This window comes from Podarcis muralis, chromosome 1 (genome assembly GCF_964188315.1).
Source record: "Podarcis muralis chromosome 1, rPodMur119.hap1.1, whole genome shotgun sequence".
Classification (NCBI taxonomy): domain Eukaryota; kingdom Metazoa; phylum Chordata; class Lepidosauria; order Squamata; family Lacertidae; genus Podarcis; species Podarcis muralis.
Window position 1 is genome coordinate 76,383,821 of NC_135655.1, and position 27,988 is coordinate 76,411,808.

At 44.9% G+C, this 27,988-nt stretch overlaps 1 protein-coding gene across 2 annotated transcripts in view; it reads right to left on the minus strand.

Moving 5' to 3' along the window:
* Positions 1 to 16,978: 16,978 nt before the first annotated feature.
* CD151 (CD151 molecule (Raph blood group)) overlaps positions 16,979 to 27,988 on the minus strand; it is a 41,248-nt gene continuing 30,238 nt past the window's right edge. For both annotated transcript variants that reach the window (XM_028734908.2, XM_028734918.2), the window contains exons 5-8: positions 27,857 to 27,961; positions 24,437 to 24,592; positions 22,428 to 22,514; positions 16,979 to 19,601 (exon numbers count right to left, since the gene is read on the minus strand). In XM_028734908.2, coding sequence (XP_028590741.1) covers positions 19,542 to 19,601; positions 22,428 to 22,514; positions 24,437 to 24,592; positions 27,857 to 27,961 — 408 coding nt within the window. In that variant the 3' untranslated portion in view covers positions 16,979 to 19,541. The remainder of the gene's footprint in view (positions 19,602 to 22,427; positions 22,515 to 24,436; positions 24,593 to 27,856; positions 27,962 to 27,988) is intronic.

A 27,988-nucleotide genomic window follows, 5' to 3' on the forward strand; every position in this document is an offset into this window, starting at 1 on the left:
CACACATTTTTGTGATATTTTCTTTTTTTTTTATAGTAAATTTTTATTAGTTTTCCATTTTTGTGATATTTTCGGCTCACTTTTGGGGTTGGCGCAATGCACGTGTTTGCTGTCGCTGACATATCAGACGTGCCTAAAACAGTTGTTGCCTGTAGTATAAAATACCAGAATGTGAAGGTTGCCAAACCCAGAGATCACAGCTTTACAGGGTCCAGAACCTCTGGATGTTGTAGAACTACAACTGCCACCATCCCTGAGCATTGTCCACGCTGACTGGGGCTGATGGGAGTTGGAGTCCAACAGCATCTGGTGGGCCACATGTTCCCCTTTCCCGCATCAGAAGATCCAAAGCAACAGGTGGAAGATGTAGCTGTTGCCCTTTCAGGCCTGTCCTTCCACATGTTATGAGACAAAACCTTCATCCTGATTGTTAAGCCTGAATGGAAGGCACAGCATCTGCGCTCTCTCTCTCATTTGGAACTTTAAACAGATCTCACAGCTGCCAGCTGGCAATCAGACAGAATGATAAGGCATAATGTTGCAAGCTCTCACTAAACCTGGTTCTGTCCCCCATGTCCTCCTTAGCCTTAAGGAAGTCAAACATTCCATTTCTGCCAAATTTTCTGCTTCTGAACATTGTAACAGTGTTCACATCTTATGCATTTGCTGGTTGTCCCGGAAGGGACATGGTGGGAATTCAGTTATCAAAGGTGTTTGTGACCAGACCTCTGGGGACAACTCCGTTTTCAAAGGGCTTCCCTGGCATCTCTTGGCAGAGGTGAAACACCATCCCCACCCACCAGTTCAGCTCCCAGCACTGTGCAAATTGCTTAGCGTCATGAAGCTGACTTATGTAACAAAACTATCAAGTTCCCTTTACAGCAAACCACACTTTGGCAAATCAGAATATGCAAATCAGATATTTTCTCCTTCGTTATTCTATACAAAACCAGAGGTAGGCATTGCCATACCTTCTTGTGAAATCTGATTTATTCATTTAGGGCACGGAAATGGTGGTTGTGGCAAGGGTAACACAGTCAATGGGTCCAACACTTGACACTAAAAGAAACAAATTTGCAAGCTGATGCTCCTTCTCCCAGTTCAGTTTCTGGCATTGAAGTTGCACATTTACAGTATATTTAAAACAGGCTAATTCTGCCAGGCTCAAGAGTGCATGTAACACCAATTATTTTTGATCTGCACTATTTACCAGTTGTTCTCCAGGTCAGTTTCAAGGTACTGCTTTACATTTAAAAGTTCCAACTGACCTGAGCAGGCTTCCTCAACCTCAGCCCTCCAGATGTTTTTGGCCTACAATTCCTATGATCCCTAGCTAGCAGGACCAGTGGTCCGGGATGATGGGAATTGTAGTCTCAAAACATCTGGAGGGCCGAGGCTAAGGAAGCCTGGACCTGAGGGAGGTTTTTTTCACATCTGAAACACCCAGACACAATCACCATGGTGCCAAGATATGTTGGAGAGCCACTGCTTCAGATGCCTCTACTGTTGGTAGCAAAATGTTCTGGAGCAGAGCTTTTTCATCGGTGAATACAGCATTAACGTAACTCCAGAGCTTTTCCAAACCTTATCTTTTCCACCAGATTTTTATAGCTTTCAAAAATTTGCTTACTAAGGTGTTCTTCTGTGTTGCTGCTATTAGTCAGTTTTTGAGCATGTTAATTTTGAAAGCCTGGTGTGTGGGGGGGGCTGGTTCATTTTATCGTTAAAGTTTTTAGGACTTCAAGGTAAGCTACCTAGAGGGCCAGTCTTGGCAAAAAGGCAGCATGATGTAAATTAGACTTAGATGTAGATGAATATGTGATGTGCTCAGTGGGCAAAGTTCCCAGGCGCAATTGCAATTCTTCTTGCACAACTTTTCTTCTTCTTCCCCAGGGTATGTAAACACACACAATAGGTTTCTCACCTCTTTTTTTTTTACATAAAAATTGTGTGTGGCCTTGAGGGCAGGAGCCAGTATGGAGAGCACCTTTGTGTGTGGAGTATATTGCCCAACAAACCTGAAACACCAAACATCAGGCCAGATGGGCTCTGGCTTTGCAGTGGTACAGACATGTTAGGAGTCGCTAGAGACAGATTGGGAGCAGGGGGTGGGGCAGGTTCTGCCTAATTGATCTTCCTGACTGGCAACAGCTGCTGTGCCTTAGCATGCTGCCACAAGTGATGCAGAAAAATGCATTTTTGTTCCTATGTGTGCGGTTTTTTTTAGTGGGTGGAAAGGCAATTTGAGCATGCTTCCTAGAAGTAAACAAGCAAACCTTTTAATGCAGTTGAGATGGTGTGTAATGCAAGAAGCAGCTGCTTTTAATTTGATTGTTACTTCATAGAAAATGGGCTACTTAATTGGATTGATCTGGAGGTCACTTGTTTTCCTATTCCTAGGAACAAACATACTTAAAGATGCACAATGCTGATTGCTATTTTTGCAGTAAACAGATCATCTTGGTTCTCTTCCAGCGACTGCCTCCTGTGCTAGGAAATCGGGGTATTTATATTTCATAAAGACCGCGAGAAAGTGTTGTGGGGGTGCTTATTGTGGGGCCAGAGTGAGGTAATTGCAGAGGCCTGGGAAATATAAAAGGTAATTTGTTTGTGCAGAAACAAAAATAAAAATGGTTTGCCCCGAGCACTTTGGCAGCAATAAACAATTTCCGCAAAAATTCTGCAACAGCTGCCATGTCTTGTAAGCATGACTGCAATCCCAGGATCCACAGCAGGATTGTGCTTATGGATGGCCAGCCTTTCAGAAAGGTTTTATATCCAACGCAGTGCAATATCTTGAAAATCTCGGTACTGATTTAAGATCATTAAGTAGAGCTGAGCTTTTCTTGAAAATCTGATGCACTGTGCTCCCAAGCACAATATGGTACATGGGCTACCCAAATTCACAATTATCCCCAGGTAACAATACTATTACACAATTAACACAATGCTGTTCCTCATATGTTGCAGTAGATGAGACATCTTTCCCAGAAGTAGAAAGTGTAGAAAGTGCAAAAGAAAGAGAAATGTGGATAAGCCCTCAGTTATGGAACATCCTATTTTGGTTCATGAATGACTTTTAAATAGTGTATGTATGTAGTCTGGACGTCTCACTGTTCAAATCTATGTGTTTTAAATTTATGGGTAAAATTAATTTCTTGTATTTGTGTCTTTGATTTCACAATTTATTGTCTTATTTCATCCCCCCCCCCCGCCATACTTACCGTATTTTTTGCTCTATAAGACTCACTTTTTCCCTCCTAAAAAGTAAGGGGAAATGTGTGTGTGTCTTATGGAGCGAATGCAGGCTGCGCAGCTATCCCAGAAGCCAGAACAGCAAGAGGGATTGCTGCTTTCGCTGCACAGTGATCCCTCTTGCTGTTCTGGCTTCTGGGATTCAGAATATTTTTTCTTGTTTTCCTCCTCCAAAAACTAGGTGCGTTTTATGGTCTGGTGCGTCTTATAGAGCAAAAAATACGGTACTTATTGTAAGTTGCCCAGTGAACTTTCTGTTGTGGAACAGCAAACAGCATCCATCAATAAACCAAATAGCCTGTGGTGGGCATCTACTGATGACATCACTGTTTATGAGCAACCAAACACATTTCTTCATGATAAACTTTACAAACCTCTTTAGAGACTCGATGCTTTGCACCCTATGCTCCTAAAGTGCAGAGATCTTTATCGAGCCTTTTACAAATACAATAAAAAAGCTAAATACTAGCAGAGTTCTTCCACTACCACCATTCTGCAGTGATGCCCTGTCATTTTGATAAACATGCACACACTACCTTGGGATGTAATATTTAGCATTTTGAAGAAGAGGTGGTCAAATAAAGGCAATGCCTCATTTCCTCTGTATTTATTGGGAAGTAGAACCAGCATAACTACCATATAGCTCTCAATTTAACATAATTGCCTGCGGGCTTTCCTGAAATTGTCATTCCACCAAACAGGGCAGATACAAAAGAGGAAAATGAACCTTTTGCATCAGAAGCATTTATACCGGGTGCTGCAGCAATGGCAGAGTCAGCACTAAAGAGCTCTAGGAGACGGAAAAGAGACAAAGGCGGAGGATTAACAGCTGACATCCTCCTATAAACCATGAGAGCAACAAAGCTGGCCGTGTATAATGTGAGCTAGTCTCAGGACAGGCTGCTTACAAGGAGAGTTCATTGTTAGCCTACTTGCTGAGCCACAACTCAACTGTAAACCATAGCTCAGGGTTGTCTGGAACGGGAAGAGAATAAATTCTAGCAGTAAGAAAGTTAGGAAAGAGGTTTAGAGCTTTTCCCAAAGTGCTTTGGTCCAAAGGCATAGATTTAGCTGGGCATTAGATGTGACAGAAAGAGTATGTAACATGCTGAGTGAAAGCTTAACGGCTGAAGATACATTCAGTCTAAGGTTGCTTTCAGCAAGCGTATCCAAGCTCATCTTGGAGCAAAACCAACCTGAGGCATTCCGGCAAAGTTTCCTGGTGATCTGTTCACACATTCTTTTAATATTATTCTGTCGGGTTGCTAAGGTCTATGGGAGCAGCGGCTGGCTTTCTATTTGCTCAGGGGATATTCCAACATAATGTGTGGAATCCTTCAGAAACACACACCACTTTCCCCACCACCAGCTGAAAGACTACAAATGAAAAGTGTGGTTTAAAGTGCAGTGCTCAGACACATTGCTGGCGTTGACATTGCTTGAGATAAAGAGAAGTGTGGCCTCAACCTGTGGCAGGGACTGAAGGAGAGGTGTCACATGACAAGAAGGGGGAATTAGGGTGGCAGAGCACTGGAGAGGGATGAAGGGAGCACAGGTGAGACAAGCCTTCATTCCAAGGTGAGATCTAAAGGCTAAGCACCACAAACAACTATCCGTCTTCGCAATTCAAGGCTCTGGATTAAATTTTGAGTAAACCAATTCTATTGTTTGACAAGAAATGTCCATTTTTCATGATAAATATTCAGGGACACCATTTAGTGAGCTCAGAAGATGAATCCCCACTGGTGTTTTGAACCACAGATAAGTGTACTTCTCTCTCTGGCCAACTCACCAGTTCTATATTTTAAGCTGTTGTTGTAAACAACTGACTCTTCTGCTAAGCCTGCACGCCAAACATACAAATCCGTTTGCTCCTCCCCTCCAGTGTATATGTATAAAAGTATCTGAACAAGAACAGCATTACTGTAGTTACTATATAAAGTGTAAGGAAGCAACAAATGCTCTTAATGTAGACTGTTGTTCCCGTTTCTGCTGCAGTTTAATTGTGCCAATATCCAGATGTTGACCTTTAAAATTTGCTGGCAATTTCCTCCTTTCCCCTCCCGCACCCCAATATCTTTCCTCCCACCCTCATACCTGAAACAAAATATGTATACAGTAGATAAGTTTAGCTTTTTATTAATCAGTAGCTTTTAGAAGGTATTATTTTATTTTTAATGTCATAATGCCACTATCCATGGTGTGGGAGCAATACAATATTACAAAAGACAGCTCATAGTACAGTTTCTTTTCCACTGGTTGACATTGGTGAACACCCTACACTGCACATGTAGACCTCCCCTTCCTCTCCTCTCCCACTGAACTCCCCCATGAGCCCCTCATCTGCCCTAGAGGCTGAATCCATTCTGCTGAGAGTGCCCGTTCTGCTGGCAGGTGGACATCAATGGATTTCACCTATGGCTGGAAGCGCCTTTCAAATTCTTTGCCACAAAAGGACTGTCTGTAGTCACTAATCACATGGCAGGCTAGAGAAGGGAATGGTTCGGAGGCTCTGTGTGGGAGATAAGTGCTGCACAGATTTTTTGTCAATTTCATTGACAAATCTGACTAGTCTCTCTTACAGCAAGCATAATGCATAGAGCCTGAATGCACGCAAAACAAAACTCTGTTCAATTCCTTTACACAGCCTATGCATGTATTGCTTTCCCAGACATCTCACTTCTCCAATTGTTGCTTTCCATGCCGTTTATTTCTACAGTGGTACCTCGCAAGACGAATGCCTCGCAAGACGAAAAACTCGCAAGACGAAAGGGTTTTTGGTTTTTTGAGTTGCTTCGCAAGACGAATTTCCCTATGGGCTTGCTTTGCAAGACGAAAACGTCTTGCAAGTTTGTTTCCTTTTTCTTAAAACCGTTAATTGCATTGCTTGAAGAGGTGCAGTTGCACGCGGTGTGGTAGCCTTTTTTGAGGTTTTTGAAGACTTTGGTGATTTTTGAAGCTTTTCCAAAACTTCTTTTGAAACCGTGCTTCGCAAGATGAAAAATTCGCAAGACGAAAAAACTCGCAGAACGAATTAATTTCATCTTGCGAGGCACCACTGTACCTGCTCCTAGCTTGCATATACACGTATACACATATGGGGCGCACACATCACCGACACCACCCAAAATCACAACTGGGATCAGAACAACCTTTACACCTCTCCTTGTCCATTTATTTCAGCAGAGAGATTTGGATTGGGCCATTAGTCATATCCAGATTTCTCTTGGCTCCTTCTTTTTGGTTTTGCGGGTCCTTCTTGTCCCTTCCCTGCCCACCTCCCTGGGGTTTTCAGTTCACGCCCTGGGATTCCCTGTCAGCTGCATGTCCTGCTGTGGCCCACCGGTGAGCGAGGGTGGTGGGAGAAGGCAGCAGCAAACCTTGGCAAGGGCAGTGACCACGAGAGGTGGTGGACTCTCCTTCCTTGGAGGTTTTTAAGCAAATGGTGCTACCTCAACTGCCTGTTTTGTTGGAGTGGCCCTTTCATTTGGCACTCAAATGGTGTTGCATTGCACATTCCATATCCTCTTGCCCATTTCAACAATTGTGTGCGGGGGTGGGAGGTACCCCTTGGGACTGGGAAGGTGGGAGGCAGGGAGACCAGCAGGGGGCAGAGCCAGATCCAATAATGCTGCTGAAGCAACTAATTCTAGTTTGTTCCTGTCCGCCTCCCTGCTGAGTTGTAACACTAAGAATGAAGAGGAGGAGGAAACTGACAGGCAGTGCCCTCCTCTGGACTGGTGCAGCTCCCTGGGGGAGCACTGAGGTTGGTATGGGCAGTGCCCCATTTGCCCTAATAGATCAACCTCCGACAATTGTGAGTAAGCTGGAAGCCGCTTCCTTTTTTGTATCTTGGAATCATAGAATTGTAGAGTTGGAAGGGACCCTGAGGATCATCTAGTGCAATCCCCTGCAATGCAGGAATATGCAGCTGCCCCACAGGGGGATTGAACCTGCAACCTTGCCATTATCAGCACCGTGCTCTAACCAACAGAGCTATCCCGGCTGTGTATGCTACATACATGCACTAGCCCACCTTAATGTGTTGGTCCACTGCCAATGGCCTCGGTGGCCCAGCTCTCCAAGAAGCAGACATTCCCTCCTGGGAGAGGAGCCACCGTCCTTTAGCCCTCTCTGCATGGAAGAATGGGCAGCTCTCATGCAGCTTGTCAGTTTCACTCACTTGTGGCAAGCCTGCATTTCCAAGCCAGGCTAATGTTTTATGGGAATCGATATGTCAGCCCTTATGAAAGAACAACACGGTGAGTGATAAGCAACTTGGGTTCATAAAGCACAGATCGTGCCAGACAGACTCCAATAGCCTCCTTTGACAAAATTGCAGATTTAGCTGACAAAGGGAATTTAATATAGCTAGATACAGAAAGGCTTTAGGCGGAGACCTACACAAAGCATCTTTTCTAATCAGAAAGCATCAGAGTTTTTCTTATCAAAGTGTTGCACAGATAAATATTAATACAACACATGAGGCAACTTGGTGTTTAGAAGCTCCAGATGCAAGTTTCAGGATTTTAAAAGTACAGCTGGTTGCGAAGGTCCTGGGAAAGGGTGGCAGCACTCCCAGGAAACAGCTGGAGGACAGGGATTTCCTACAGTTCACACAAGATCACAGCTGGAAGGTTATCTAGTCCCAACTGGGCACCCCCCAATTTTTTTGGACTACAGCTGCCATTAATCCAGTGGTTAATTGGAAACAAAGTTGTGGAAACAGCATTGTAGTTTGCGCTTTGGAAGGTCTAATTATGCTGAGTATCTGTTGTTTTTGTGTTGGCTTTTAGCTGTCTTACAAAGGATATGTTTTAGATGGGTTAAAACTATATTGTATTGGTTATGTGTGTTTTATAAGCTGCTTTGTGAAGAATGTTCCTTGAAAAGCAGGTTATGCATCTGTTAAAAGAAATAAATAATCCCCGATCACTGGCAATGATGGCTCGGGTGATGGGCAGAGCTTTTTTGTCAGCCGGGACTCAGTTCTGGCACCTCTCAGGTGGGTGCCATTGTTCCGGCACCTCTTTTTCTAGAAAAAATAGCACTGGTGATGGGAATTGTGGTCTAAAGCATCAGGTTGGGTCCAATCCCAAAGACCCATCAGCCTGACAGATCACAAGCCAAGAGAATGAGTGCTCACCTGACAAAGCCATACCCAACTAGTCTCACAATCCTTTACCTCCAATGAAGGCTGATAGCATATGTGAAGCATTCTAAGAGTCAGTGAGAATGGCAACTTTTTGAAAATATATGGAAAGGCACCATCCTGTTTGACTCAAGGCTGCCCACTTTGAACATGTGACAAATCACTGAAATATCTCCATTGAGAATATTGCTGAGAAGAGCTAGCTGACAGCCCGTCAACAAATCAATTATGCAGAACACCCATGCAGCCAGTTAGGAGCAGGAAGTGCCAGGTCAGTCTCAAGCTGGCTGCTCTCAAAAATCTTCATTAGTGGTTTTGGAGGTGAAAATACATTGCAATATTGATCATGTTCACGGATCAAACAAGGAGGGCTTGCGAAAACAGCAGATAAATGGAATCACTTAGTGACGGAGAGACCTCAGCCAAATGGATGAGTTTAAATGGGATGAGATTTAATTTAGATACAGTAAATGTAAAATACTCCATAATAGCACTCAGCATGGGGATGCATAATAGAAAAGTATTACCTTTCTCTTTAGGCAGCCCAGAAAAAGGATTGCTTGGGGCGGCTAGACAACATACTGATAGCTGCAAAGGACAAGGCCCAGCAATGTGACAGAGCTCCCAAGTGCGATGAACAGAATGGGATTTCTAAGGAAGGAGAGCAGTCGGATAACATAGCTGATTATCTCCTTGATATACAATAAGAGGGCATACATACTTGGAAGACACCCTTCTAGTCTAAAACGTTTGGACTTGCATGTCTCTTGAAAAATAATATTAGGAAGTGGTCCTAGGAATGAAAAGCTGCCCCAGAAAATCTAGATATAAAGGTGTATAGCATTAGTGAGCACAAAATAAAAGCATGCAGATTTTATATATCACGGATGTATGGTGAGCATTTCTCTGGCTTACATTCATCCCTTATGGCCTTCTGAGTCATTATATGTTCTTTTCTTGGGATACGCTTTGTGCCTGAATATAGCGAGTATATTCAGGGACGCGGGTGGCGCTGTGGGTTAAAGCCTCAGCGCCTAGGACTTGCCAATCGAAAGGTCGCCGGTTCGAATCCCCGCGGCGGGGTGTGCTCCTGTCGCTCGGTCCCAGCGCCTGCCAACCTAGCAGTTCGAAAGCACCCCCGGGTGCAAGTAGATAAATAGGGACCGCTTACTAGCGGGAAGGTAAACGGCGTTCCGTGTGCTGCGCTGGCTCGCCAGATGCAGCTTTGTCACGCTGGCCACGTGACCCGGAAGTGTCTCCGGACAGCGCTGGCCCCCGGCCTATAGAGTGAGATGGGCACACAACCCTAGAGTCTGTCAAGACTGACCCATATGGGCAGGGGTACCTTTACCTTTTTATAGCGAGTATAGGTTTTGCTACACCACGTAGAACAAACCAAACGTATGGATCTTAGGGCAGATGGAGCATTTTGAGGACTGGTATACAGACCAATCAAAATATAGGACAAGTCAAAATGTGAATGAGCCCATTGCCCCATGATGCATTTCTTCCTGTTCCGAGACCAGGTCCATGGAACAGTCTTCCAGTAGAGATTCCTCTGAATGTATCCTCCTTGGCTTTTGGGAAGGGTGCCTGTTTTCAGCAGCAGAGAGAGTCATGCCTTGCTCGTGAGTGAATGGGTGCTGGGTGAAATATACAGTGCCTCTATGTCCTCTGAGTTTTGTAGCTGATATATTTGTGTGTTGTTTTAGCTATGTGATTGTTGTGAGCTGCCTCATGCAGGCTGGAGAGAAGTGGGAGGCAAGCCTATTAAAAGAAAGCAGCCAAATAGCCATTGCGAAGTGGATACTTGGCAGCACACCGGGGGCAGGAAATAAAACGTGAATTGTGAGCTGCAGGTTGTGATGTAGTAAAATCAACAGCATGGCTCCCATTGTTTTGTTTTGCTTTGAATGGGAAGTGGGTAGCTCCATGACTGTGCTTGGAGGTCGGGAGGATCTCCTCGTTTCAAATATCCTTTTAAACAGGGCACCATGTCCATAGGCAGAGGAGGAGGTGGCCTGCTTCCTTCATTTTCCTGCCAAGAGAGGGCTGGGAAGGACTTGGTTTTGGAGGCCAAGGGGAGAATGCTCTTCCACCGGGCCCACTTGGCAGAATGGCAGTGGCAGGTTGCAGTGGGTGGAGGTGGGAGACTGTTTAAATTGGAGAGATCATTATCTTGGCTGGGCAGGAATCTTTTATTGCACGGAATCTGCTCCTCGCTGCTCACAAGTGCCCTGAAAAGTCTCTTTGTCTGCAATAGGAGTGATTAGAAGGTAAAAACACACACGAGAGAGGGGGGAGGAGGGGGGGAGCTGCCAACCCTAATGGGCTCCGTGTGCGAAAGAGAATAGGAACCCGCCACAATGCTAAGGAGAATGTGCTTCCCTTCTAGCAAATGAAGGCAATCTTCAAATTCCCTGCTAGTTAAACGGCCCTCTGAGACAGAGTGATTCACCGAATCTATGTGCCGGAGACATGCTATACTTGCTGCTTGCATGATTTCAGTTATTTAGTGAAGAAAATAACCTTCCCACCCACCCCAAAATTGACCTTTCATTTGGACTGTGTGGGTGTTTTATCTTTCCTGCCCATTCCTCCCCCCCACCGCCGTAAGTCATAAGATACCACCAGCATTTTCTTGGCTGCTCTTGATGACATGGCTTTAAAGAGTGGTTAGGCTTCTCTAAATACTCAGCAGCTTGGCCAGATTCCAAGGAAGAAATGAATTGAACCAAACATGCGACCCTTTCTCGCCCTGCTGACTGAGGGGAAGGGGGGGGTTTGCAGGAGCGCAGCTGACAGCCCCACACAGCCCCAGCGACTGCCGAGGAAAGCTGCTAGGACCACTCCCTGCCAGGGCTCCTGCCTAAACAAATTGGATGGACTGCTAGACTCACCAAGGTTCCACACTCCCTCTCTGGGCCACACGATCATGGCATATGCATCCTTCCGAGAGCTACTTGGGCATCGTGGCAAACAGTGCCATCCTGCATAGAATTATGCCCCTGCTGAGTTGTGTTTACTTCCAAGGGGTGCCAGGGGCCACATCTGCTGTTGGCCAACCTCCCAAGGCTGCATATCAGTGGAGGACGTGGCCAAAACAAAAGTGGTCTTTGCCAAAGACCGAGCATGACCACACACCCGACAGGCTGGTATGAATATGCAAACCCTGCTCTTCCACTGAGCAGCAAAGTGGGGTGTCCTCCCCATTGCAGCGCTGTGAAAAGAGGTTCCTCTTCTCCCAGCCCAGCACTGCCGTGGGGAGGAGAAATCAGTCCTGCTGTTTTCAATCTCCAAAGAGCACAGACAGTGATTTTCCTCTCTATCACAGACCAGAAGGGAGAGAAATACCCCTTCATAAATTTGCTTCCAGTAAGCTGCTCCTGCTCAGTCCTGGTATCTCCACTACACCTTGAGGGAACTGAAATACTAGAAACAAAACTATACAGCTGAATAGCCCCAGCACAGGACTACTGCAACTTGCCAGAGCTGTTAAGAAAGCCCAAACCCTAAGCACAGCTTCAGAGGGTCTGCCCATTGACCCTCCCTCAGTGCACCTCAGAGAAACAGGGCCTTTTCAGGAGTGGCACCACAGCTGTGAGGCTTCCTTTCTTAGGAGCTCCACCACATACCTTCTCAGTTTAAAATGGGCTTTGAAAATGCTTTTATTCCAAAAGGATGGATGACTTTATCGTCTCCGAGATGCATTAGCTCTCAGTATACTTAGTACAGTATTTTAAAAAGAAATATGGTTTATTATTGTGCAGTTATTTCGATTACTAAGATTCCATGTGGGAATGTTTTACCGAAAGGCAGGTTGTCAATCAAAGTAAATAAGTAAAATGTGAGTGTTGCCAAGGACTGAGCTTGCTGTCAAGTGGCCCCCCATGCATATATTTAATATTTGCAGAGTCCTTTCAGCCACTGTTTCCCTGCTAGAACACTGTGAGGTTGCAAAATATTGTTAGCCTCATATTCTCAATGAAGTGTGGCTGGGGCCGAAGGATACTTTATAGGTTGAGCGTATGCTTCCAGCTTGTGTTTTTGCACAGTGTGCTCTAAAACAGAATATTTTTCTTGTCCTTGTGGAGCAGCTGCAAAGAAACTCCTTTCTTCCATCATTGCTGCATCACTAGATGCCCCCTACATGATTGCAGAGCTCTTTAGGATTCTGAAGGGCAAGGAACAGGATTAAGGGGAGCAAGCAAGCAAGGAGCCACCTATGCTTAACTGCAAAGGAGCAAAAAAAGGTTGGGGCATGTGAACGAAGTAACACCCTCTCACTTTGTGCAGGGCTTCACCCCTCCCCTGCATTCACCTGGTCCTCCAGCTTTGTGCTTGCCCCCTCCCCCTGGCATCATCTCCTTTTGTATCCAGTTTATGCTGCACGACAGCAGCAGTGCGAGAGACTTGCTCTGCTTCCAGACTACCTAAGGACTTTGTGCAAACTAATATCATACCCCCCCATCCAAGATCCTTTATGCATCCCAGGGGTCTTGGAGGAGCCAGATCTTTCTCCTTGGTGGGAGGTCAGAGGCATAATAGACCTGACCAATGCCAGCCAGCATCTTGCTGCCTGGTATGATCGTTGCCTTTCCTCCTTTTGAAAACCATTTGCTGCATCTCCATGCTAAGAAGAGATGCACGTGTTGAATATCTGCCTTTAGCACACCTTTGAAAATAACAGTCTCTTCCCCCCATGTGTGTGTGTGTGTCTGCTATACCTGATTGGCACTGAACAGCCAGTGCTGTTAATATCAACAAAAACATTTGGCTCAAGAGCCTGTTCCATTAATTACCACAAGTGGAAGAACATCAGGGTAATTAAACAGGGTTATGAAAGGGTAGTTATCGCTGATTAAAAGGGGAAAGTTGCTGAAAGTGTTTCAACAATCCATTGGTAGAGGGAGAGAAGGGGATTCACCTTTGGTACTTACTCTTTTTAAATTGGTGACATATGGTCAGATGTGTTACGTTACCATATTGCCAGCAGTTATGCCACCACCTGAGCCTGTTTTGTTGTCATCTGGCTGGGAACCAGGCCATGATCATCCCTGGTGCTGGTCTCCTATTGGCCAGTGGGAAACTATTTGTATAGTAGCCTACATTCCAGCTAGGCAGAGGTCATGTCCCCATCCTCCATCCAAAAAGCATCATCAGACTTCAAGGGCACCTTCCAGCCAGGCAAAAGCAGTTGAGAGAGGAGAGTGCAGAGCATTGCCAGGGAGGCTTTCTGGAAAGGTGGTGTTGCCTGGGGAGAGTCCCAAGAGGGTGGTGTTGCGGGGGGGGGGGGGGACAGAGGTAGCTGCATCCGGCCAGAGATTTCCCATCCAATTTAAGATGATGAAAAGTGACCTGAGCCAAAGATGATGCAGACTTAATAAAGTAACTTTCTCCTCTGCACTTTTAACCAATATTTAATGGCAACAAAGACAGTGTGAACCTCTGCACGGAATTTTTAGTCATGGATGACTTGGGTGCAAATTCTACATTCTCAGCTGGCAAGAGTCTTTGGGCAGGTTTTCGGGTTTGCCTCATGTCTTCACCATGTGAAGGGAAAACAATTCCAGCCCATCTCAAGAGGATGAAGATCCAGATTGGCAAGCACATCGTGTGCCCTTTTAGAGAACAGTGTTCACACCTTTGTTATACCTATCGCACTCAAAGCCTAAGTTGTCACTTCAATAAGCAGACAGATCCCGCTTTTACCAAATTGAGATAGTCACTGCTCTGGCTCAGGTAAACCAAGGATGGGGAGCACGAGACACACACCCCATGTTGTTGAGCCATGGCTCTCATCTATACCAAGCCACTGGCTTGGAATTGATGAGAGCTGGAGCCAATGAATGGCTGGAAGGCCATGACTTCTCTATCCTTAGGGAGCTGGAAAAGTGTTACTGAACACATCAATGCCATGGGTGGAGCACTAGATTGAGACTTTCTCTGCTGACAATTCACTATTGAAGGAATGGGGTCCTTAAGAAAAGATACTTTTTGATTCAGGATTAGCAATGAATCACACAGAGAGACACAGAGACATCTTGGCTGATAAGAACACCAGCCTAGTTTGCTTTCCACTGCAGGAGAGAGGGAGGCTCAACTTGTGCTGTGGTGGCAGTGGATGATTCAGTAACCACAGCTGCAGGACACAAGGCAGATGCAGAGTTCACTGTAAGGACAAACAAAAGCAGCACTCCTTGCTCTTAGCCTGCAGCATGCTATGTTTGGCATTTAAATATACATACTTGTGTAATGTCAAGCACCACCTAGTGGTCAGATGATGGAAAGGAATGAATGGCAAAATAAGGTTTTTCCCATTTCTGGAGATGCACATATGCGCACATAGGTTTACAACTAGTCTCTTCTCATGCCCACGTATTTGTGACCTTGGAGAAAACCACACATTAGTTTGCAGGTGGTGTTTTGTTCTGTTTTTTTAAAAACTCTTTTAAAGCTATAATTCTATAAACAATTTAAAGCTATAAATTTAAAGTTATAAAAATATTATACAGTGCTCCCATCTAAACATTTTGACATGAAATTGAAATGCTTCACTTTTACTAGTTGAAGGAAAAACTGTCTTGAATGAAGGTCCATCAAAAACAAGCAAGATACTAGCAGTGCAATCCAGTGTCTAATCAGAATCAAGCCCCTCTGAGCTCAATTGGAGGGACACACCCGGAAATGTGAATCAAATTGCAACATAAAGCATGCATAATTGCCACGTGAATAGTATTGCAATGCTGGAAATCTCAAACTGCCCCCAAGAATCAGGTAAAACAGATGTTAGACTTGGGGAGCTAAAAGGTTGGGGAGGGGAGAGGAAATACCATGTAGTAGACGTGGGACTTGAGCTTCCCAGGAATGGAACTGGCTAGAATTTCAGCAGGAGTTGCTTGCATGACAAGCTACACTTGCTGAAATCCCCTCTTCTATCCCAACAGTGAAAGGTGAAGGATATCCTTCTCCTTTTTTGCACCTCAAGCTACCATGGCAGAGGGGCATTTTCATCCAATGAATGTTGGAAGGAATGCTTTTATCACAAGCACATTTCCTCTCCTATATGGCAGAGAGATTAGTTTATTCGCCTAGAAAACAAAGCCAGCTCGCCTAGCTGTATTTTTCAAAAGGTCTAATTGATTAAGTCGTCCCTACAGTTAAATTATGCTGCTCCTTGCTACCAGTGGCTGCTAAACAGTTTCTCTTATCAGAAAAGATATCAGAAGCAGTTGTGGGCTCAGCAGACCAATCTGAACCCATCTGAAGCAGAGACAGTTCAACCAAAGGCTGGATATTTTAGTTTCATTGATACTCTGCAGAAACATCACATCACATCAGCCAAGCACATGAAAGCAAGAGTTCTCTCCCAGATCTGTAGTAAAGCTTTCTCTCTTGAAGTATCACACTATTGACAAACCAAACCCAGCCAGTTCATTGGCCACACGGAGACCAGAAGTCAGTACAAAGAAAGTAATAAACATGACCAAGTCTGGCCTTTTTCTGCTTAAAAAGGAAAATGATTTAGTACCTGGATGAGATAACTCTTCACACTGCTTGGCTGGCACTGTTAACTACTTTTTCCCAGCTTGTTGGGGCAGAGCATTCACTGCAGCTGAACCATATTAGTGGCAAATGGAACTAGTTGGTGCCTCCTTCCAGGTGCTTTTTAGAGAATTAACAAGCAGGTTTGCTTCTTTCCCTTTGTTCCAGGCTGCATGCACACCATAAATTTGAAGTACATGGTTTCCCCAATGAATACTGGAAATTGTAGTTGCCCTCTCACAGGGCTACAATTCCCAGTACTCTTTAAAAAAAATACAGTGTCCAGGATCGGGGGGGGGGGGGAGTCATATGCTTTACACATGCATTGAATGGTATGCTACAGTGCAGAAACTATGGATGTATGAATGACTGTAATTCCAGTTTCAAAAATAGTGAACCAATCCAGAGATAAGACATGGGATTCACTCATTAGGTTAAGTTTTTGGTGTGCTTCTGATGCACAGTAGTCTGGGTTGCACAAGAGCCTGCTTCTATTACATCAACGGTGAGGTTTGCGGGGAGGGATCATCAACCTTAGGGGACCACTGGGCACATTTGGAATTTTGAGAGTCACAAAATGGCTGCCAAGGGGCCCAGAAGAAGAACACAAAATGAGTGCCACATTTAAAACAACAGAAAAAGAGACAGGACCACAAAAGTGTGGAGTAGGTATGTGTCCCCAACAATCTGCATCGGTCACCACTGCTCTTTCTTCAGAACCGATGGGAAGGGTGGGTGTCTAATCCTGGCATCCAACAAACATGCTCATCTTTCAAATGGCAGCATGTTCGATGCAGGAGACGCCATGTCAGAAATAGGAACTGAGAAGTGCCTCCAGCACTTTGTGGATTTTTCAGGAGATATTGACTGAGACATCATAGGAGGTACTGTCAGGCGCATCATGTAATGCACAAATATTTGAAATATAGTAGTTGACAATCTCCCAGACCCCCGTCCCTGTTACCGATGAGGTGTTTGGCTACTCCGCAAACCCACGTTATCACTTCAGCCTCACACAGGACAAAATACAGACAATATTAGCTTTATTGGCCAGCAACATAAACTGTATTTAAAGCATGGTTATTATATGAGGAAAAACCAAAGAGCAAGCACAGATTGCTGACTGGCAACCCCTGGTCCTCTCTTACCATGGCACAATATAGTTCCCCAGTGGAGGGAGGTGGAGAGAAAGCTAGCCATCCACACAAATGCACTTCAGTAGTCAAATACTGTTTCAAGCAACTGCAATCAGGACCTTCTGTTTTCTTGCAGGTTGGGGAGTGGGGACAGAAACATCAGGTAGGTATAAAGAAATAATTTAGCAATTTAATTTGTAATAATTTAGATACTCACCCACCTTTACAGTGAGAATGGCGAAAAACCTTTCTCCTGCAAGGACGTTTACCATGTGTGCTCATGCTTTACGTCTCCCCAGCTGCCTCCTGAACTGTTCCTGAACCTCCTGAGCAAAGCAGCCAAGAGGACACTCCATTTTTCACTGCACCCATGAGAGGCAATTATGTGACATGGACTTTCTTGGGTGGTGTGTTTATATTAAGTGCTTGCCTATCAGAGCCCACAAAGGGCTGGAGATGGAATTACCTTTAGTCTCTACTTTAGTTGGAGAAAGTCACATCTAGCCAGCTAAGGAAAATCCTGGAGTGTAAGACTAGGTTCCCAGTTTGGGCAAAACCTGTATACGTTGGCCTTTGGTGGTGATGGTGGGGGGTCAACTTTCCACAGCCTGGTGCCCTCCAATGTTGTTAGGACTCCCAACTGCTATCGTCCACAGTAAGGTATGATGGAAGCTGGGAGTCTGGCAATGTCAGGAAGGCGCCAGAGACTGGGGAAAAGCTTCCTTAGGCCATGTGATTGCTCTTGCCCCCAACCAGGTATGTGAAAGGGGACAGGGAAGAATGGGCTATGGAGGGGCAATGCAAGAGCTTCAACGGAACCTACAGAATGCCAATACACAAGCGGCCACACTGTTTACTCGGGAGACTTTCAGTGGGATAGGAGAGGGATGGGGGTCCATATATTGGACTTCAACGAGCATCAGCCACCAGCTACTATTACCAATGGCCAGGAATGATGGGAGCTGTAGTCCAACATCTGGAGGGCCCACCTGGTTCCCCATCAGTTACAGGAAGTATATTCTTCAGCATGCTGCTGTTGCTACAATAGACCTACAAATGAGGCGTGGGGAAAGCTGTTAAATGGAAGAGGTACCTTACTGAAATCAAAATGTTAGGCAGTTGTGAAACAGGTCAATGTAAGAATGGGGAAGGAATACTTGGACACGGGCTATACAAACAGGATCTCGACACCTACTCTATCAAGGATGCTTTTAGTGTTTCTAAAACATATTCTGTGAAAACCTTTAGAGTGGGTGAATTCTTGGGAAAACTAGCAAATCTGCTGTTGGAAGCCATTCCTAGAATAGCCTCCTCTACAGCAGGAGAGGCAACTGCTGTAGATACAAAAGTTACCGGCCACTTTCTCTCCTTGCACCAAATAGTTCAATTTGCAATTTTATGCCTTACTGCCAATTGAAATCATTTTGGTATGAAGCATACTCAGTAAATTAATGAGAGAGGGGAATAGGACAGCTGAATTCTGGGTTTTCATGCCAGCCAGAGAGTACCTGGCTGGCTAATCAGACTTTGAAGATCAACACAAAAGCAAGTAGAAGTATGTTCTCCCCAGTTAAATGATGTGTCATTCTGGGAGAGGATGCTCATTCCTATGAAAAGGGGAGCTGCACAATTCCACAGAGTCGGGTTATCTTGACAGCACAGTTGAGGAAGGAAGCCATTTCAACAGAAAGCTTATTGTTTGTGTGTCTGTTGGAAAAAGTAGGCCAAGGCTTCTAATTAAGAGAACAAAAGAACGTCCTCCAACACCTGGCCTGAAAGGCACAAGACTCGTCTCCAGGGGGGCCTCCTGTTGGGGCAGAGGGAAGGCCCTGAGGATGAAGCAGCCGGCTTTGTGGGTAACCTAGTCCATCCATCTCTCAGGCACAACCTCAAGGAGATCGGGAGAAGAGATTACCCAGCAGAAGGAGGCACTGCCTTGGATGGGAAAGAGCCGTCGCATCAGAACTTCCACTGGTCCAGAAAGGCACTTCTTCTGGGTGCAGGAAGAGAGGATTTAAATCTCCCAACCTGTGAATGCCTTATGCATCCTTGTGGGCTAGTTGTCAGCCAATCGGAGAGTCAATGTCTGGGTTAAAAGAGAGCTAAAACGGAAACAGGAAAGGTGCCAGGGCCCCTGGCAGCGTTGATGATCTCTCTTTCAGATTGAATGCTTGGGCCTGGGCTTGGAAACATTTCTGGCAGATAAGAATTCTACAACTCCATGACTCTGGACCACAAAGAAAAGACTGGGTGAGCCCTGGGCCTCCACGACTGCCATAAGGAGGTCAACTGATCTCTCTCTCTCTCTGGCAGAGGCACTGGGTGAGAATAAGTTTCCTTAAGCAGCAGAAGTCCTTGCGAGGTTGATTTTTTCTGTGCTGCCGCCTAAAAGGATAGGGTGATGGGATGGAACGTGGTGTAGTCAAGCAGGTGGGGTGGTCTTCCAAGCTTCCCTAGTAAGGCTCAGATTTCAAATTCCTGTACAAACAGCAAGTGAAGAGCATCCCAAATATCTAGAAGGCAAAAAAACAACAATACAAAACATGGGTAAGCAACAGGAGAAGCAATGCATCAAGCCATGTATCTCAGCACCTCTTCATTCTTCTCACATGGGAGAGAATGTTGGTCCCTTGAGATCATACAGAGTTTTGCAGCCAGAAGGGACCGATCTTCCAATATGGGTACAGAGAAAATATGACCTGAAACCTCAGCAGGTGAACCCTGAAGCCTGGGCAAGCTCAGTGGTCTGTAGCTCGGGGACAGCATGTCGCTTTCACACAGAAGGTCCCAGGCTCAGCTTCCAACATTTCCAGGTATAGCTGACCCCTGTCAAAAACCCTGGAAAGTCACTGCCTCTCAGTTACCGCTCAATGAACCAAAAGCATGACTTCGTAAAAGGTAATTTCCTATGCTCCAGCAGGGCAGCTCAGCTGTAATAGAGATGTGATGCTGCAAGCAAGGGCATTCCTTTGGACAGCTGGTAATAGCTGTTTTCTGTAAGAAGTAAAAGGAAAATCTCGCCCAAGTGAGAAAGAGCCAGTCCTGAGTGAACTGCACTTTACAATGACAGCTGCAAAGGCATGAGAGGAAGGAAGAAATGCACTGGTTCGGCATTAAGATTGCATTAAGATCACTGCACATTTCACCTTTGGCCATTAAAAGAAAGGAAAAAAAAGGAAAAGGAAACATTCTCATAATTATTTGAAATGGGAAGAGAAGAGAGAAATCGAGCAATAGATAGTTACTATGTGATTGTCAAAACTCCCAATATATCACTGTGGGTTATTCTGGTAGTGTTCTGAATTTTAAGAAAAAGAAGTTATTTTAAAACAGGGGTCAGCAAACTTACTGCGCCTCGGGCCGGTGTCCCCAGCGCCGATTGTGCGGCGGGCCGGAGAGTGGAGGAGCGCGTGCCCATACGTGTGCGCACACTCTATTTCTGGCACACTTCCGGGTTGGAGAAGCACCAGAAATAGCTTGTGCGCATGTGCACAGGCCTCCTCTGACCCGGATGTGCACCGGAAATAATGCTTGTGCATGTGCAAATAACGCTTGCACATGTGCAAATAACGCTTGCGCATGTGCAAACAACCCTTGTGCATGTGCACAAGCTATTTCTGGTGCTCCTCCAATCCGGAAGTGGGCAGCCGCGCAGCGCAGCACTGGTAAGAGTGGGCAGTGACAGCGGGGGTCACCACGGGCCAGATAAATGAGTCCCTCGGGCCTTATCCAGCCCGCAGACCTTAGTTTGGGGACCCCTGTTTTAAAAGCATCCCCTTCTAATTACACTGCTCAGTCTGAGCAGCTGTTGGGACAAATCACCACTAGAGGCTGCCTTCTCACTGCTTTACAGAAAGATTTCTGTTTTTCACAACCTTCCCTTCAGTAAATAGCATGTTGGTGTTTTTTTTACTGAGTCATGTGTATCTAGAGTTGGCAACCTCAAACCTTTAGAAGCGCCTCCATCCCTTACTCCATAAGCTGTAGGATTTTTTTAAGCACACAGGTTATTAGGGATTTACATGTATATGTTTTTGGGAAATTGCCACTTTAAAATGATTGTGGGGGAGACATTCTCTCAATTTTACAGTGAATCAGATAACTCACATCTAAGAAAACACCACCAAAGCTGGTTTCTACTGTAGCTTCTTAGCAGGGAACCCAGGGGGTGGGGAGGGCCACATTCCATTCAGGGCAACTTTCTGAGGGCCACTTGTCAGGGTCAAAGGTTAATATCAGGCATGTAAACAGTCCTTTGTGTGGTTGCTTGTACTGAGTGGGAATTGTCTCCAGTTAGGGAAGCAATTTGAACGCTGAAAGCAAGCCAACTTTTGAGGCCATGAATGAACCACAAATGGCAAGACAGGTAAGTGCAGGTATGCAGGCTGGCAGGCAACTTTGTGTGTGTGAGGGGGGGGGGGCTAGTAACTTTTGAGAACTCATTAGCAATGCTAGTTAATATACTGTGCTCAGCCAACACACTGGCTTCAGAAATTCATGATTGCCACAAATCATGGAGATATAGACAATTGCAAAAGAAATAGGCGTGGGTGAGAATATTCACACACACACACACACACACACACACACACACACACACACCAATGTGAGATGATACTTGAGCTTAAAGTGTGTGTGTGTGTGTGTGTGTGTGTGTGTGTGTGTGTGTCAAAAAAATAAGATCAGAGATGACAGCTACTTCCATGACCAGAAGATTGCTCAAGGCACAGAGATGGTATATAGAATCACTTCCCACATTCACAGCAAACCCAACGAAGCCTCCAGAATCCAGTGGTGCTGGACTGCTGCTTAATTCCAGCTGCTTTTACATGGTTACAATTTGCACACAGGATCCTCTGGATCCTGCAAAGCTATTATCTCTAATTTACAGACAATAGCAAAGAGAAATCGATGTCCTTTTTGCCCTAATGCAGTGTTGTTGGCAACTAGAGTGGGCAACAGGCCAATCCAAAGCCAACCACTGGAGCAATTGGCCAAGTGCTATGCCACACTCCTGCCTAGCCCCTGCTGGGGAAGTATGCACCTTTCATGATATTCCTGAAACCTTTCTCTTTCTCTTCTGTGGTTGATTGCCCATATGTTTTCTGCAGCACTGTTTGTTTGTTTGTTTGTTTGTTTGTTTGTTTGTCTGTCTGTCCTATAGCAGCTTTCGGATCAATGGTAAACTGCATGACAGGTATCCATGGGTCAGACTTTGCTTACAGGTCCCCAGTCGCCAATTACTCTAATAACAGTAAACCTGAGACAGGAACTGTAGCGTGGTGGTCTCCCAAGCTCTAACCTTGCACACTTCAATCTTGCATATTACTAGCCCATACCTGTACAAAAGCAATGCCAATTCCCACTGCTCCAATGATTTTCAGGTGTTCCTGGATGAAGTTTTCCAGTTTAGTGATGCAGCCGCCCTAGAGAGAGAGAGAGAAAATTGTTGACATAATTTCAAGTTTAATTTGTGTCTTCTTGTGCTGTTTCGAGATTCGCATGTGAAAAAAAAGTTTTCACACAGCAAATAAATGCAAGAAAATAAAAAAAATGGGCTGGGGCATCTGAACAAATGCTCATCCTTGCAATGATTTCTTGCCCTAATGCTTCACTTTAACCATGTTACACATGTGGCCTGAATAGAGGGCTCCTACAAAGTCAAATCAGTAGTAGTAGCTTGAATCAGTGGAGCATCAGCAGCCAACTGTAAACCTGTAACATCAACAGGCACTGAAAAAAGAGATGAAGTAGAACACAGCCTTAGGGAAGCTCAATCGCTGTCTGCCTCCATCTTTAAAATATTGTCTTTGGCCTCCTGGTGGCCTGTTTATCTGCCTTGCCAAGTCATTGCAGACAGGAGAAATAACAGGATTAGCTGCAGTGTGAGGCAAGCTTTATTTTTTAAGTTGTTTGATCATTCCACAAATGTATTCCCACTGGGTAGTGGCCTAAGGAAGAAAGCACATGAGTACATGGCTCATGGTTTCAAAGCTCAAGCCAGTAAAGGCAGAGCTGAGGAGACTCAAGTTTAAATCCCCCATGAGCTATGAAGCTCATGGGCTGGCTTTCAGTCAGTCACCATCCCTCAGCCTTGCCTACCTCATGGGATAGCTCTGGCGAGGATGAAAATGGAAAGGAATATCTACAGAACACACTTATAACTATGGTACTTTGTACCAATTTAACTTCTATGTCTCCCCCCAAAGAGGTCTAGTTTGGGGAAGATGCTTAAAATCCTTTGTTAAAGGATCTCCTGTCCCTTCCCATACAAATATGGTTCTCAGGATTCCCTAAGGAGAGGGAAAGAGTGTTTTGAAATGTGTTTAAACTGGTTATGTAAACTGGTCATTCTTTCTACGTTTCCTTTCAGCAGCCTGTCACAGGCAGGTCAATCTCAAAAGGCAGACTGGAGGCAAATGTTGCAGAATGTAAATACTTCACTATTCTTTCCAAATCTTTGGAAATATTATTTAATACATTTTTTATATCCACGTAAATGGCACTTCTGTGTGATTTACACGAGAGGACAGTTCCCTGCCCCAATAGGCCTACAATGTAGAAACAAGACAATGTGAGACAAGAGATGAATGAGGAGGAAATGGAGGCCAGGGCAAGCTGGGGAAGGAAATACAAAATGGTGGAATCTCCTTTCAAACGAGTATCTTTTCTCACCAAAAGTATGTCCTATTGCACTTTGGAAAAGAAGCTAGGGGGTGGGCAGCAGGAATCACCTGGGCCCAGCAGTCAGCAATCATGCCCCGAGGCACAGGGCTTAGTCTGTCTCTGCCTGACTAAAACAAGCTTAGTTGCAGAAGTTATTCATGCTCCTCATATCATTTAATCCCCCTCTGAATCCTGTTGAAAAATGATTGCTTCATTGCCATCACTCTTTGGCAGAACACTCTGTAGACTGAAACATCAACTGACAGTTGGAAAATTGGAATTCCGTGGCTAAAAAAAACTTCCCAAAGTATTTTTGAGTTTAAGGGGACAAACTTTTTTTATAAAAAAATACAGTTTAGGTTGCCAAATCTGACTGTTTGTCCCTTTTCATTGAAAATGGTAAAAACAACAACCCAAGAACACCACAAGATGGTGGCAAAGTATCTCTGCCTCACCTGCCCACGTGTTGGAACAGAACTGTTGAGGAATATAAATATCTATTTGCGACTAGTTTTGTGACTACTCTAGAAGAAAATCTTCAGGCAATGTTGCAGAACATACTGAGAGGCTGAATCTGCTGTGGTGCCTTGCATGCAACTTGTTGATAAAAGTAGTCTCAGAGCCATCTGGCATCCACTTAACTTTCAGATAAGAGGGAGGCGGCTCAGGTCTGATTTCTTACCTCTTTGTAGATATTCGAAGGATGATCTCTTTGGCCACATTTATCTGTCACTGTCTTGCAGCAACTGTCAGGGAACTTCCGGTTTAATGCATCAGGAGATTTGATCCATTCGCTGTCACTCCAGTCTGAAGCATTATGGCTGCCACAGCACTTAAACTGAACACACACAAACATAGAAGCAAAGTTTGCAGGGCTTATTGCCAAAAGATGTTGCAACACTATGGTATCATGTCTGTGAATGCCTGTACCTCTGGCCTGCACAACTGCAGGAGCATACAGCCCACCAGTCATACAACAGAAGAGCTATTGAGCTTTTGCAGGGCTGTGCACATTTCTTCCCAAGAGCAACACCAAGCTGGGTTTAACTGGCATTTCTGTAAGAGAGTATAACTATGACTGCTGACTGGTTTCTTTTAAAGAAAACGTTCCTTAAATATAAAGCCATCCTTGAATAAAGATATACATGGTGATGTCACTGCTACTTACTATACATATATGGGATGTGTGTAAGCTGGCCTATAAACATCCTGCTGCTCCTTTGACAGTCAATGAAGAGGCTACTCTGGTTGTTCTCGCTGTATCAAGCTACATTCTCTGTAAGCAGATCAAATATTCGGCATGGTGTAGAAGGGACATAGCTAGAGTGAACTCATTCCTGGCAGGCATGCTGTATGCTCACATGCTTCCTATCCATTACAGTCCAAGCGAGTCTCCTCCCTTCCTTGCATTTTCCCGTCTTATGTCATGTCTGCAGAGAAACACCCTAGGCATGTAGCCAGAAGCTCTGCATGTGTAGGCCTGCCATACGCCCAGATTTTCCTGGACATTACTGGGATATCAAAGGGGGAAATTTCCAAAAGAAGGTGCTTTGTCCTGGATCTTAGGCAAGTAAAAAAAAAACAACCCAACAATTTTGGTGGTGTCCTGGTTTTTACTTTTTGAAATACGGCTAACAGATTGAGGATGAATCCTGACAAGACAGAAGTACTGTTCTTGAGGGGAAAGGCAGGTGTGGAGGACTCCCTGGTCCTGGATGGGGCAACTGTGCCCCTGAAGGAGCAGGTGCACAGCCTGGGAGTCATTTTGGACTCACAGCTGTCCAGGGAGGCACAGGTCAATTCTGTGTCCAGGGCAGCTGTTTACCAGCTCCATCTGGTATGCAGGCTGAGACCCTACCTGCCCGTGGACTGTCTCACCAGAGCGGTGCATGCTCTGGTTATCTCCCGCTTGGACTACTGTCTAGAATATCAACATTTTAAAAAGCCACATAAGTATAAAAATATTGCTGTGGTAAAGTGGTTTTACTAACTAAAAAGTAGGAATAGTAGGAACCAATCATTCCCCTGTCACTAGCCAAGGTTTCACCTTCTTTCTGAACTGCGGCAAGTCTCAAATAACATTCTGTAACCTTGGAGCTACGCAGCTGAGTGCACTGCCTCTCCTGTATGAATTACAGCCTAAAACAATGAGATGCCTGTCCAAGTTTTCCAAACTAGATGTGTCAGACAACACAAGTGCTCCCTGATGGAATGACCTAAAATAGGGCTTCTCTGCTTGATGGAAGATAAAATCTCTGCCTTTTCTCTGTGCTCTGTTGTAAACTGGATTCCCCATCATACACTTCCATCACTAGAGATTACTGGCTCCGAGAAAAAGATGTGACAAAGAAGTAGCGGGGGCTTCATCACCTTCCACATTCGGAAAGGCTGCCACATTTGCTCCAAATGAAGATGTGTCTGCGCTCTCACTTTTCTCTTCAAATGACATGTGAAGGTATAGTGGATTGGTGCTTCGGAGACGCAACCACTAAATATGGCCACCTGTTTATTTTAACCAGCTGCACTTGTGCTTCTCTTTTGGGACTTCTTGTGCCAGGAATGAAGCCAAGAGGCAGCAATGTGCTAATAATACATGTGCCCTGTACAGCACCTCTTGACCAAGGAGGTTAACCAAAGTAGAAGGCATGGGAAAGTGATCTGTACAAAGTAGGAGGCATGGGGGAAATTATCTATATTTGGAAAGCCCAGTCAGGGTATCCAAGGGACTGCTCTGTGTGGTCAAGTACTCTGCAAATATTCTGACAAGCTGTATCTCACAAACTCTAGATCTCTTAAGGCTGGTTCATAGTTATTTATTCATGTCATAAAATTTATATACCGCTTGACTGTAAAAAGCAAACAAACCTCAGAGCCGTTTACAAAGAGAGAGAGAGAGAGAACAGTAATTTGATAATTTCATGTGCTACTCAAGAAAATGGAAGTCTGGAGCTCCCCCTCTCCAGTTGTGAATCAAACAATCCAGATGAGCAGAGGCCTATATGTATATTTTTCTATGCAATTAGACTCTCATTTTGCAACGCAGATAGCATTTGCCACAAAAAGGGAGGTGGAAAGAAGGCCTGTTGCGCATCAATGTGTGTGCAAGACCTCAATTCGCATAATAAAATCGTCCATGTGCACAGGAGGTGTGCATGAGAATGAAGCTCATTCCCACCATGTTTATAGAATCTACAGGCCATAGCACAGCACAGCTGGATTCTTGCAACCCCCATTCCACAGCACATAGGATCTTCTTGCAACAGCAGCATGCAGGTCCAAATTGCAACTGTGTATACCAGCTTCTGCCCAGCTGGTGCTCTCCAGATATTTTGGACTACAACTTCCATCAGCCTCAGCCAGTAGGGCAAGCTGAGGCTGATGGGCATTGCAGGCCAAAATACAGTGATACCTCAGGTTAAGAACTTAATTCGTTCTGGAGGTCTGTTCTTAATCTGAAACTGTTCTTAACCTGAGGTACCACTTTAGCTAATGAGGCCTCCTGCTCCTGCTGCGCCGCCAGAGCACGATTTCTGTTCTCATCCTGAAGCAAAGTTCTTAACCCGAGGTACTATTTCTGGGTTAGCGGAGTCTGTAACCTGAAGCGGAAATAGTACCTCGGGTTAAGATCTTTGCTTCAGGATGAGAACAGAAATCATGCGGCGGCGGCGTGAGGCCCCATTAGCTAAAGTGGTACCTCAGGTTAAGAACAGTTTCAAGCTAAGAACGGACCTCCAGAACAAATTAAGTTCGTAACCCGAGGTACCACTGTATTACTGAGTTTGCAGTTGTTCAAGATAAAATCTATTTTGGAAACAGAGGAAATGAGCACTGAACCTCCAATATATTACAAGTGAATTCTTTATTTACTCCGTTTGCAATTGTTTAAGATAAAACCTATTTGGGAAAGAAACTACTTTTGCCATTTTTGTGGCTGTTTCTTGTTTATTTATAGATAGTTGCCTTGGTGTTATTATCTTGTATCAATTGTTGTGCATTTTAGGCAAGTGGAGAAACCATTCCACATATTTGGTGGAATACTTCCTTCCATAGTCAAAAGATATAGAATCTTATCACCCTATTTAAATCCATTTCCTAAGCCTACCTCCTGCTGCAGTTTGTCCACCGCACTAGTCACAGACACTTCTTCCGGCTTCATGTACTTCTGGGTCATTGTCTCCTTCAGATTTTGCTTCAGCTCCGTATTCAGCTGCATAGGGTGGGGGAAAGGTAGTGG